This window comes from Sebastes umbrosus, chromosome 3 (assembly GCF_015220745.1).
Source record: "Sebastes umbrosus isolate fSebUmb1 chromosome 3, fSebUmb1.pri, whole genome shotgun sequence".
NCBI lineage: Eukaryota > Metazoa > Chordata > Actinopteri > Perciformes > Sebastidae > Sebastes > Sebastes umbrosus.
This window is the reverse complement of record NC_051271.1, coordinates 30,617,501-30,629,805: the sequence shown is the minus strand read 5'-3', so window position 1 is coordinate 30,629,805 and position 12,305 is coordinate 30,617,501. Positions and strand designations below refer to the sequence as shown.

Genomic DNA, 12,305 nt, shown 5'->3' with positions numbered 1-12,305 from the left:
CATGGAGAATCAACACCTCACTACAATTTGTTACGGAAAAGCTCCATGTTGACTTCATTCGAACATGGCAGGATCCATTGGGAATACATAGCTACAACGCTTGTGCGATTATTGATTCATCTTTTAGTCAATAAGGGGTCGTACACATGCCACGTTATTTTTTTCGCCCTCAAATCCATTGTTGTCAATGTAGACGTGCGGTAGGCGTGCTCAAATCAAATCATAGAAATAGGAGTAGAAGGGTCATTGAACTGTTTGTTATTTGGTAATTTGACGCGTGCAAAAGAAAATAGCTTGTTGAAAAGGCTTGTTGTTAGTTGTTATGGTGCCAACAAAATCCACGTCAGTGAGGCCGTAAAGTGTGTGGTGGCCGGGAAGAGAACGGGCGTGCTCCCGGAGACAGCTGGCTGGCTAGTTATGCGAATGAAGCATTAAGTCGTTCAATTTGACTCATTTCCATTTTCTATGTGCCTCGTAACGTTAGGACTCCACTGCTCGTTTAGTCCTTGTTACTGCAAAACTTCAACTGAGTGAGTCTGCGACTTGCCGCAAGTCGGTTTAGTTATAAATAATAGTTATGCTGAAGTTGCCCACTGCAAAAGTCAACAACGGTACTCATAAAAATGGCCGCCGCTCTAACCATACTGCTACGTTCATTTGAATGGGAATGTCCGTTCTATTCCTATATTCTATTTCTATGGTTAGAATTTACCTTTGCACAATACATTTTACTGAATATAGCCTGAACACATCATAATGTAAATCAATGGCACCTCCCGTGTTGAAGTCAGCTGGATGAGAGCTAGTTAACTAGCTCTCATCCAGACGATTTCAAAACGTATTTGTTGTTGGCAATGTAGCATTATCAGGGAAAAAATAAGGTGTGTCCCTGGACGTGCTGATAGTGAGCTTACTGCGTCCCAAACACATTTCCTATCGCCCCGTGATGAAGAGACACCGTTAGTCTCGAGCCCTGATGGTGCCTGCGGTACTGTAGATAAACGAGTACTGTGACGTTTTTTAATTTTGTCAAAGACTTGGTACCGAAGTATCGGTTCTCGTTCCCTAGCAACGAGTATCATATACTGTCAAGAACTGAAAGTTGACACTTATTGGTCAGAGCTTTTGTCTCGTCATTCTTTAATTGGACATGAAAAGTTCTTGTACTGATTACCAGCTCCATTCATCACGACTGTATTACTTTCCGAGCTATATTTTATTGGGATGCACTGATGGCAAAATGATGGACCGATACGATGTTTAACATAAAAAATTTTGATCGATACCCAAAACCGATGTTTTGTTGTTGTTTATTTTGTTTGTTATTTATTCCTTCTTTGGTGCCAGGGAAACAAAGACATCTTCATTATAAAACATAACGGAACTGTCTTCACTCTTAAAGTCATTCAGCTCTTCATTCATATCTTGAAGGAGCACAAATTAAATCATACACATTTATGAAACAAGCTTTAATATAACCTTCTTTCACATGACAAAATAAATGCTTCAAAAGCCCCTTAAGCCTTTATACAACTACCAATCAATGAGAGGAGTTTATTTTTCAGTACTTACATAGCCCAACAAAAACATGAGTGAAAAATAAATTAAAAGCAATTAAATCAGCAGCTAACAACACAACATTTAGCCGGCACAAAATGAATGCAACAAAACAGATAAACATCGGCCAATGTCATCTTATGTGCCGACAGGCTGATTGCAGTCAAAGTGGCGTAAATGATCCGATGTTGGGCCGATAAATCAGTGCATCCCTAATATTTAATGTAGAATATCTGTACATATTGTACTGATGTTAAAACCCTCAACACTGTTTGCTGTTAACTTGATGATGCATTCATCTATTTGCCCTATTAAATATAATACGGTAATGGAACTTGCTCTACTCTCATCTCCTAAACAAGAGTCAACATACTTAGCAGGACTGTGTGAGTCATGCCAGCGTGTTTTCTGCTCCCGAGTGTATTTGTAGTAATTCTAACATCCTGACACCTGTTGAATAGTTAAATGGCTACTCCTCCTTTACACACAGTCAGCAGAGAGACAGAGGAGGACAGAGAGAGAGAGGCTGCTGCCTGTGCTGTAAATGGATTACATGGATACCACGCTGAAGAGGCCTGCAGTACTTTCAGCACCTGTGCGAGAAGGAGTGCTTCGCAGGGAAGTGTCTGTGTTGTGATGTTTGAGCTGCTATGGATACCTGAACTTCCAGTTTACAAACTATACATAGTCTGAAGTTTTAGGATTCCATACTGACATTTAGCATAGGAGTTAGTGAAATAACATGACAGGTTTCTACCAGTATACTGCATTACGATAATAATAAAATGTTTTCCCGTTGCAGGTTTTTGAAGAAGGATGGTGTCGTGTATACAAATTACACTTCAACATCAAAGTGTCTTGGGGGTTTTCGATGCGTCTCTTTCAAGTCTGAGGTGCGCACTTCCTCCCTCAGATCTGAATATGTTCCCACCTCTCTCCGAGACGACTAGCGGCACTTGAAAAAGAAGCTCTCCCGTTTGCGAAATCACAACGACAGATGGACGGACTGATGGGCAGGCTGTACTTTACTTTTCCCTCATTACAGGTTTTACAGAGTAACACGTTATTGATGCAATGATTGGGACGTTTGAAATTTTAAATCACACCGTGCATCTTCTGGGTGTCTCTGGACTGTAATTATGCATGTTCAAAGGTCTGTTTAAAGCAGAATGGCTCACACTCTCCAAGGCGATTTACTTTCGGGGAGTGCCAATTTAACTGCCAATTACCACTGCTAAAGTGGCTTTGCTATGATACAAAAAACCAGCACAGACAGTGACTGGCACATGAAATGGCAACTACACAGCCAGGAATGCAATGTGTGAATCTGAAACATGTTGGAAAGGTGAGAAAGGCGGTTTTGATACAAAGAGAATGGAAAGACTTTGACGAAGTGAAAAATTAGAAGGCTGGCCTAAAAATAAGTTACACCGCACAATAGCGTACTCTTGTATTACCCCCTCTGTAACCTACAGTAGATATTAGGGCTGTCACGGTCAAAAAATCAAGTTTGAATGAATGAGAATTAACACCAACTATTCAGATTAATTTGAACGCAACACACAGCCTAATTGTAAACTCATGTAGAATTGAGTGACGTTTAAAGTTCTCTATGCCAGTGGTTCTCAAAGTGGGGTCCGGGGACCCCCAGGAGTCCGTGGCAGTCTGTCAGGGGGTCCATGAAATAATTTGCTATGAATTATAAAATTACGCTGTATCATTAAAAAGAGCATATCTACAGATGGGAACCATTTGCACCAATAAAACAAGCATATTGTGTCCATTACTCCCACCCACATTAGCTTTGGGCCAATACAAACTCTGATATGATTGTGACACGTCAAATCAATCTGTCATGAATCAGTCACTACGAACCGTTCCTGCTGCTGCTTAGCTTAGCTTATTAGCCAGCCAGCTTTAAGGAGTCCCTGGCCCCAAAAAACTTTGTGAACCCCTGCTCTATACAATATCCAGATTATTAATAGAGTGATGCAGCAATGAGTCCTAAAACCTGGAAATGAGTTAGCATTTTAGCACTTCCGGTTCCCTCGTCTGGAAGTAAATGGGCTTTTAGGTGCATGAAATAAGGTCTGTGGTTAACACAAGCTTAAGAGATTTTAACGTTTTGTTCTATAAAATACGTCAGCAAATATCCCACTCTTGAATTTTGAAGCTTTTATATATATATATAGGTTTTTATTACGGATGTCAAAGTTAACGCGATAATAACATGTTAACGCAACCTGTGATTTTTAGGTTATAGCGGGTTCAGTTTTAAAGCCAGAGTAAAGATACTGGTATCATATGAAACTAAAAAACCTAAAGAATCCATTGGTAACAACCATGTCATACTAGCTTGTCTTAACTGGCATGGCCATTTTCAAAGCGGTCCCTTGACCTCTGACCTCAAGATATGTGAATGAAAATGGGTTCTATGAGTACCCACGAGAGAGACATGCCCACTTTATGATAATCACATGCAGTTTGGGGCAAGTCATAGTCAAGTCAGCACACTGACACACTGACAGCTGTTGTTGCCTGTTGGGATTGAGTTTGCCTTGTTATGATTTGAACATATTTTTTATGCTAAATGCAGTACCTGTGAGGGTTTCTGAACAATATTTGTCATCGTTTTGTGTTGTTAATTGATTTCCAATAATAAATATATACATACATATACATAAAGCAAGCACATTTGCCCACTCCCATGTTGATAAGAGTATTAAATACTTGACAAATTTCCCTTTAAGGTACATTTTGAACAGATAAAAAAATGTGTGATTAACTTGCGAATAGTCGTAATTAAATATTTTAATTGATTGACAGCCCTATTTATACCAAACGTAACCAAGTATTTTTGTTGCCTAAACCTAACGAAGCAGTGTTAATATATATATATATATTTTTTAGAATGTGTTGAAAACAGTTTAAAACGGCGACCGTTATCCAGCAGAAAATATGTTTCCCTCGAAACATAATTGAGAATGCAGTTTAGTTGTGTGGGAACGTAATGTTGTAGGAGACAGGGCTGGTTGTGCTTATATACTACAAATTTTGAGAATGGAAGCTCGTGTGGACACATTTTTGAAAAACTAGAACTGTGAATTTGGAATTCCAGCATACACTGTAATTACAAAGTGAATACTTTATTTATTCCCACATTCAAGCTGAAAAAAAGAGACTGTAATGTGTGTGTAATGTGAGTGTGTAACTATAAATGTGTAAATGTATGTGGGTGCTTCACTGCATCCATATATGTACAATCCAGTACATCATTTTGGGTGTTTGTGTGAGTCAGCACTGCGATCATGGACGCAGCGGGATGAATCACGTTGTGGTTGTGGTGGTGGTGGTTGGAGAATAGACTGGTAGCAACAATGGATTTCAGCAAAGCACCCAAATGCAAAACATATGTACAGTGCATTGTTACTTGTACTGTACATGATTAAAATTTAAACCATAATCGCAGCATGACTGAAACGTTTTCCAAAGTTATTCCATTTTCAATCCCTTTAATGTTAATTCTGACGGCCTTTGCCTAACATCTAAGAGCTCATTTATTCTCATTAAATCCTGAACAGCAGCTTCAAAGACTCTGATTGCGGTTAGTACAAGTTGTCACCACTGTATGAGAATAAGTGTTATCTAAAGTTACATAAGAATATTAATATCAGGCCATTTATGGTCGCATATGGGAAAACCCCACAATTTCCTCCACTTTTTGCTTCTCTAAATTCACTGTTTCTGTCTCCGACACAGTGTACAACATCTTCTGTCAGCCTCAAACTATTCAAGTCAAATATCTGCTGGCACTCATTTCTCCGCCACTGCAGCAAAGCCAAGAGAGCCACTGTGGGAAAATAACTGTGGTGAACATCTGTATAATAAAATACAATGTATGATAGTCATATCTGTATAATCACTACACTCTGGGAGCATGTCGAAAAAAAACCTGAGGTAAATGTGCATTCTCAGATGGATTGTCATCTTTGCCGTAGGAAACCATTAGGAAAACTCAGCGCATTGGAAAACGTGTACATCAGAGGTAATGTTACATGTAATACTATGACTAACAGGGAAACTCTTTACAACATGTGTGAGCTGGACACCCGCTGGGCACATGGGGATCATGACAGTATATGACTACCCATGGCAGATGGAAAGAAACCGGCTGACGACCAGATGTGGAGCCAGACGCTTTTTAAAAAGCTGTCTCCTGCTGGAGGTAGGTTGGTTTAATTCTGGCACATTAACAGTTTTTCACACCCATCATCACCAGGAACCACCTTAAAGTGGCAGTAGGCAGAATAGTTTGGACATCATTGGGCAAAAATCCCATAATAACCTTTCAGCATATTGTAATTCAAGTGTTCTGAGAGACTTCTGTACCTCCTCATGGCTCTGTTTTCAGGCTTTAGAAAATCTAGCCCGTGACGGGAGACATTGACCAATCACAGGTAATTTCAGAGAGAGAGCGTTCCTATTGGCTGTTCATTCAACAGAGGCAGCTGTCAATCACTCTCGAACTCCGATCAAACGGTCAAACTAGGCAGCGCTGATCAAATATGAATCAATATTCTGTTACTGTAATGCCTATTTATCGCCTCAAATGTTTTCAGAAACATCTTGTAGTGTACTGTTTAGCTGTAAAATGAGAAAGTTTGCTTCGGCTGATGGGCGGTGCTTGGTATTTCCTCAACTGATCTCAACGAGATGTTTCTGAAAACATTTGAGGGCGAGAAATATCAAATTCATATTTGATCAGCGCTGCCTAGTTTGACCGTTTGATCGGAGTTTGTGAGTGATTGACAGCTGCTCGGACATGTCAAGGCTCCAGCTCGGCTCTGATTGGTTGCTTTCCTCCGGTCATCTTGTAGATGCCATTAGGAGCACCGGAGGACACAGAGACATAATTTTTTTCAGATTACCTGTCTCATGCACTACCGTCGGGACATAGTGACCGTTTTGTAAAAATAACTTTTTTTAAATCATATTTGCTCCAATTCTACACACTGCAGCTTTAACAGTTTTTCACACCCATCGTCACCGGCAACCGCCTTAATAAGCACCTATTAATAACAACTGTGATGCTCTATCTCCTATAATAAACTAATGTGAGGCAAAGCAAGACAGACTAATAAGTGTAGACATTTCTGACAGGGAATCTGCAACAGGTAGAGCCTTAACACTCACAGCTAACATAATGCCACTCAAGCGATTATATCCAGATACACGAGGCATGTGGAGATGCGAACAACAAGCTGCGGCGTCTGTTGGACTGGAGAAGAAAACATCTTTTCGCTCTCTGGCAGCATTTCCCTCGAGAGACACAACGGGAGTCCCACTAATGACAACTGTAGCCCTCGCCTGCTGGGATGACACATCCAGAGCTATGCATAATGTTTTTCATCCCGACACAACTTATTACATAGAAAATTCTGCTATTGTCAATGTCACACGGTAGCTTCTGGCTCATTCTATTCTGGATCAAAGTGCCGCTCTCCTCTCTCTCTCTCTCAGGCGTGGTGCCTCATATAGCATCAGTTGGCGCTTATGCGTCACCCTTAGGCTGGACAACTCTGCCTTGCCAAGCCACACACACACACATACACACACGCACTGACACAAACACACACAACCCACAAGGGGAGAAAGAATGAAAATGCAGTGATTAACCAATTGAGGGAATGTGTGTGTGGCCCAGGGCGACCAGTTGAATGTTAAGAGTCCGGGGGCCACAGAGCTGCAGAGAGCGGGTTGACAATCTGACAGGCGGGCTGACTGTCTGGCTGACTGGTGGGACTGACTGGCATACAGGACTGTGTGAAGTGCCTCGAGGCGATGGGGGGGATGAAAGCCCTTCTTTAAAAAAAGGTCACGGGTGCAGATTCACTGTGTGCTTTAACAGGGAAACACATTTGGACAAACCGGTGTTGACGCAGCGTGAATAAGGTTCTGACACCACTGATCCCCAGCTCCTGTTATGTCACCGCGTTACTAATTCATGGACGACCCTTATAGGAATGTTGCAGTAATTCCACACAAGAAGCAAATGAACACGGCACCCTAAAGTGTTATAATGTAAACTCACTAATGAGCCCCTGCAGGACTATTACAGGGATATTACAGGGATATTACAGTGATATTTCTTAAGAGGATTCTCCAACAAGTCAAATATAACCCCCCCCCCCCTGTCCTTTAGCATGACTTTGTGCTGTTGTGTGGAGACGCCCGGCAGGTGGGACAGACAGATGAAGCGGAGTGAGTCACTGTAAAATCCGCGGAGGAGACAGATGATACAGTGCAGGGTGCTCCGAGTGACTGACTGAGCGCAGAGGCCACAGTGTATCACGCTACATCAAAGCCGGTTATCTACTGGGTTGCATGGTGGCTGATGGAGCAGGGCTATACACTTGAATGGCTGGCAGCTTTTGTGAAAGGGGGAAAGCGCCGCTCTAACGCTCGCCAACCTGGAACAACTGCGTCCAATTTCTTCAGGGCAGCCTATAAATGCTTGAGAGACCAGCTCAATTTTTTGGAGGATTTTTTAATTGCGGAGATCGGGGGGTTGTGAAAATTAATCACATGCTGTGTATGCGGGAGCACTGTACAAATAGGGCTCGGTGTGTGTAGCCTCCAGGGCAGAGTCAGAGTCTATACACACACACATTTGGATTTTTTGGGAGCCAGTTCGTAAATGTTCGACGAGCGGCATCGGCTCCTCTACACAGTACTTCTGAATGGTTCCACAGGCTGTCTTTAACTCAATTTATTCATTATGCGGGTTTGCTTTGGCTCCACAATCGCATCTATATCTTGACCTCTGGTGTCTCATGGCTGCCACTACCAATAAAAGCTGCTTGTGTTTTCACAAACAACAGATGACTCTAATCTTTGTACACTCATCAAAAACAACTCTGCAAATTGGGTTATTTTTCAATTTAGCCTCTCTCTCTTTCTCCGTCTCTCTGACTCTCTGTCTCAGACAGTGCTGCTGAGCCATGCAGCTATACTGTATTTGACTAAAAATACCAAATAGACCATGACAGGTATATGGGCTATACAACCCCAGTCAGTGACAATGCTATTCATGCACAACCCCCCCTCAGCTATTATCTAGTGGAAGGATTTGATCCTGTTGTGCTCTCATTCTGCCCTGGAGTGAACTACATGCTGAGTTCACATCTCAGACTCTTCCTTGGCATTTTAAACTGGAGTCTCAATATGTGGCTCAAGCATTCAGAGCTGAGGATGCTCAGAGTAAAAAAAAAAAAAGGGCTCTCTTCCTTCAGACATCCCATCATTTCCCTGCGAGGCAGCCTCCGTTCAAGTGACAAACATTCATTCATTTGGAGGCCCAGCCGTGTGCTGCTTGTCACCCCAAAAAAAGCGCACACAGGAGATGTGTTGTGACCTGACTGCCTGCAGACAGTCTCTCTTTTTGTTTTTTATAGCGGGGATATGATATGAATACGTCGGCAGCGCATCTGTCTTACCGGCTGCTGTATGTGTCGAGACGTCCCCTTCCCAGGCGGCTGCGGAGGAAGATGCTGCCGCTGCTGCTGCCGGACCCCTCCGTGCTGCTGGAGGTATTCGCTGCCAGCGGCGGCTTTGTTGTCCCTCTTCTCCCGCACGCTGGAGCCTCCGTTCTCCCGGTCTTCGCCGGAGTCGAGGCTGCTGAAGTTCCACACAATCAGCGTCTGGACCAGCAGCACCGTGAGGGCTGCTATCAGGGCGGACCGCGACCGGCGGGCCAACCTGCGAGCGCACAAGCCGCCAACCATCTTTCACACACCGGGAGCTGCTGCTGCTGCTGCACGCGGAGCTGCTGCTGGAGGAGCACCGTCTGTCTGTGGCTCTCTGCTCTGCGCAGCGCGACGGGAGGAAGGAGTGGAAGTAGAGGAGGAGGAGGAGGAGGAGGTGGAGGTGGTGGTGGTGGTGGTGGTGGTGGTGGAGGAGGAGGGAGAGAAGCTGAGCTTTAACGGTGGCGGAGGCGAGGAGGAGCATGGAGAAGGAGGCACAGGGCCACCGTGTGGTGAAGCATGGTGAGAGGATGTTCATGATGCGGCTCTCTCTGTGGGAGGAATGTACATCTGTCCAAGAGGGGTGTCTGATAATGACCAAATACCTCCAAATGTTGTAATTTGCAATGCTTAATATCATTATTACAAGACAGAGAACAGCAGTATTATTAGGCCTCCAGGGGTGATTTTTTTAACAGGGGCGTAGACAGGAATTGTGGGGCCCATGATGTAATATTACCTGGGCCACCTTTTTACTAATTCAAACATAGCAATGGAAATTTTTGTAGGGATTATTTCCATTTTACATCCCACTGGCTGGATACAGTACCAACTTTTACCTTCCGGCATGAGATATAGAGTCCCACGGTGCAGGTTGAACCGTTACAAACATTCATTCTTGCCGATGTCTATTAAACTTCTCAACAACTCGTAACATAAAGCTATCATAAGGACAGTGCAATATGGTTAGACAGTGCAATATGTTAAATAGGGACAGTGCAATATGTTAAATTGGGACAGTGCAATATGTTGCATCTATGTAATATTGAGCTATTGTCTGTGCAATATGGGCAAGACGGTAGACGGTGCACTGCACTACCTGGGTGCAATACTTGCCATGGTGTGTGTGATAGCATGTGCCATTATGTACGTGGACTGTGTACGTGTTGAAACATCTGTGTCTGTGGACTGTTTCCCTGTCTTGTGTGGAATCGTTTATTATTGTTGTTGATGCTGTTTTAATTTAGTTTTTGTAACTGCAGTTGGACGAAGTCCAGGAAAAATTTCCCCACGGGGACAATAAAAGTATATCTTATTTATCTTATCTTATCCCAATTGGAATTGCCTCCTAGAATAGCGTGCTAAATGAGTCCTAAAAGCCAGAAATGAGTTAGCATTTCAACAATTCCGGTTCCCTGGTCTGGAAGTCAGTGTTTTTTTTTTTTAATGGGTTTTTAGTTAGATGAAATAAGGTCTGTGGTTAACACAAGCTTAAGAGATTTTAACGTTTTATTCTACGATACATCAGTAAATACCCCACTCCTGAATTTTTAAGCTTTTATGTGTCTTAAAAAAGGCGGTTGCTAACGAGCGGCTATATGACACTACTAAACGTCTTCATGCCGACTCGTCCCCCTTTAAAGCCTCGTTGTGTATACTCATGCTCATGCGATCGTGGTGTAGTTCGTTTATAGCCTAACATTAGCTTTTTTTCTTCTGGCGATTGCCTTCACACTTCAAAAATCATAGAAGTGGTGTTCATTTGTGGAGATTATCTTGCTGAACAAAATGTGTAAGTATCATAAATGTTTGTTTGCCACAGATCTTATTTTCTGCAATAATCCAAAAGCCAATGGAAAAACCCCATTGGCTGTTTGTTGAGGGAACCAGGGTGATGCTAACTTCCTGGTTGGCCTACAAAAATACGTCATCCCTGGAGCACTCTATGCATGTTACAGATGTGTGAGAGACTTTGCCTCCTGCTTCAGTGTTAATCCATTGCCCAAAGTCAGTTTTTACTTGCCCTTATACAAATTGTTTTATTTATTAGCGGCTATCAACTGCTAATTAACTAAAGGTAATTATCATGTTTAATCTTTATTTTTTTTTATTTTTTTTTTTGGCATTTCAAGCCTTTATTCACAGGACAGTGGACAGTCTAGAAAGGGGGAGAGAGAGAGGGGGCGACATGCAGAAATGGCCGCAGGTCGGATTTGAAGCGATTTGAGCTATCGGGGCGCCCTATTATCATGTTTAATCTTTATATAAGTAAATTAATCAGAACACTCATTAGCTACTTCCATAATCAGTTCTGAAAAAAAAAATGTGTTTAATTATTTTTTTTTAATTGCTAGATTTACTAGCCCGACATGGCATTTTACTTGCCCTCAGGCAATCCTTATTGTTGAGCCCTGTACTTGCATTTATTCTTACTCCTTTGCAGGTAGCCTAACTGTTAGGCGGGGCTTTTCACTCCCTATGCTTCGAGCAACTATAAAAGCTGCCACTTCAGTCCCATTGGTAAAATGCCCATTTGGGTTCCTTATTATTTTTTTCCCCCACCAATATCCACACATCACCTTTTTCACATATCCGTTGCCCCCTTCAGACAGTCCCACATACTTTGTTAAATTTTAGGCACAGTAATGGAAATTTTGAAAAGAAAGTCATTATATCTCCTCCACTAGGGCTTTTTTTCACAGCACATTTGACGTGCCGTAAATGTATATCTACAACAGCAATGATTTGGCTCCTTCACAATTGCGATTGGGGTTATTGCACCTTAGCCGCTTGACATGATTAAAAAGATGCTAGTCAAACTGGTGGTCTCCTTGGATTTGTAACTGAATAGCTCGCATAAAATAATTTCTGTAGCACAGAGATTGACACCTAGTAATAAATTAATCCATGTGAAGAGCCAAAGCACTTTAACATTTAATACTTACTTCTTATAGATAATCAAAGAAACATATCCTGCATCTAATTATGCATATCAGTCTGCTCGTCTTGACTGCACATAGTGATTGCTAAGAAAAACTACAGGACATGTTAAAATGATGATGTCATTCACACTGAGAGGGATCTGTCTACCACTTGCTGAGTGTTTGTGTAGGAAGCTTCATAAATAACTCCTCCATAAGACTATAAATGAGTCCTACTCAATACTTGTAGTCCAATCAAACTTTTAGCGCAACACCATGAGTAACAGAGCTAGAAAGCTTCTCT

At 42.3% G+C, this 12,305-nt stretch overlaps 1 protein-coding gene across 1 annotated transcript in view; it reads right to left on the bottom strand.

Moving 5' to 3' along the window:
- Positions 1–9,432, bottom strand: part of xylt1 (xylosyltransferase I) — a 103,987-nt gene extending 94,555 nt beyond the window's left edge. Inside the window, 1 exon segment of the mRNA XM_037764802.1 lies at positions 9,054–9,432. Coding sequence (XP_037620730.1) covers positions 9,054–9,341 — 288 coding nt within the window. The 5' untranslated portion in view covers positions 9,342–9,432.
- Positions 9,433–12,305: the final 2,873 nt, after the last annotated feature.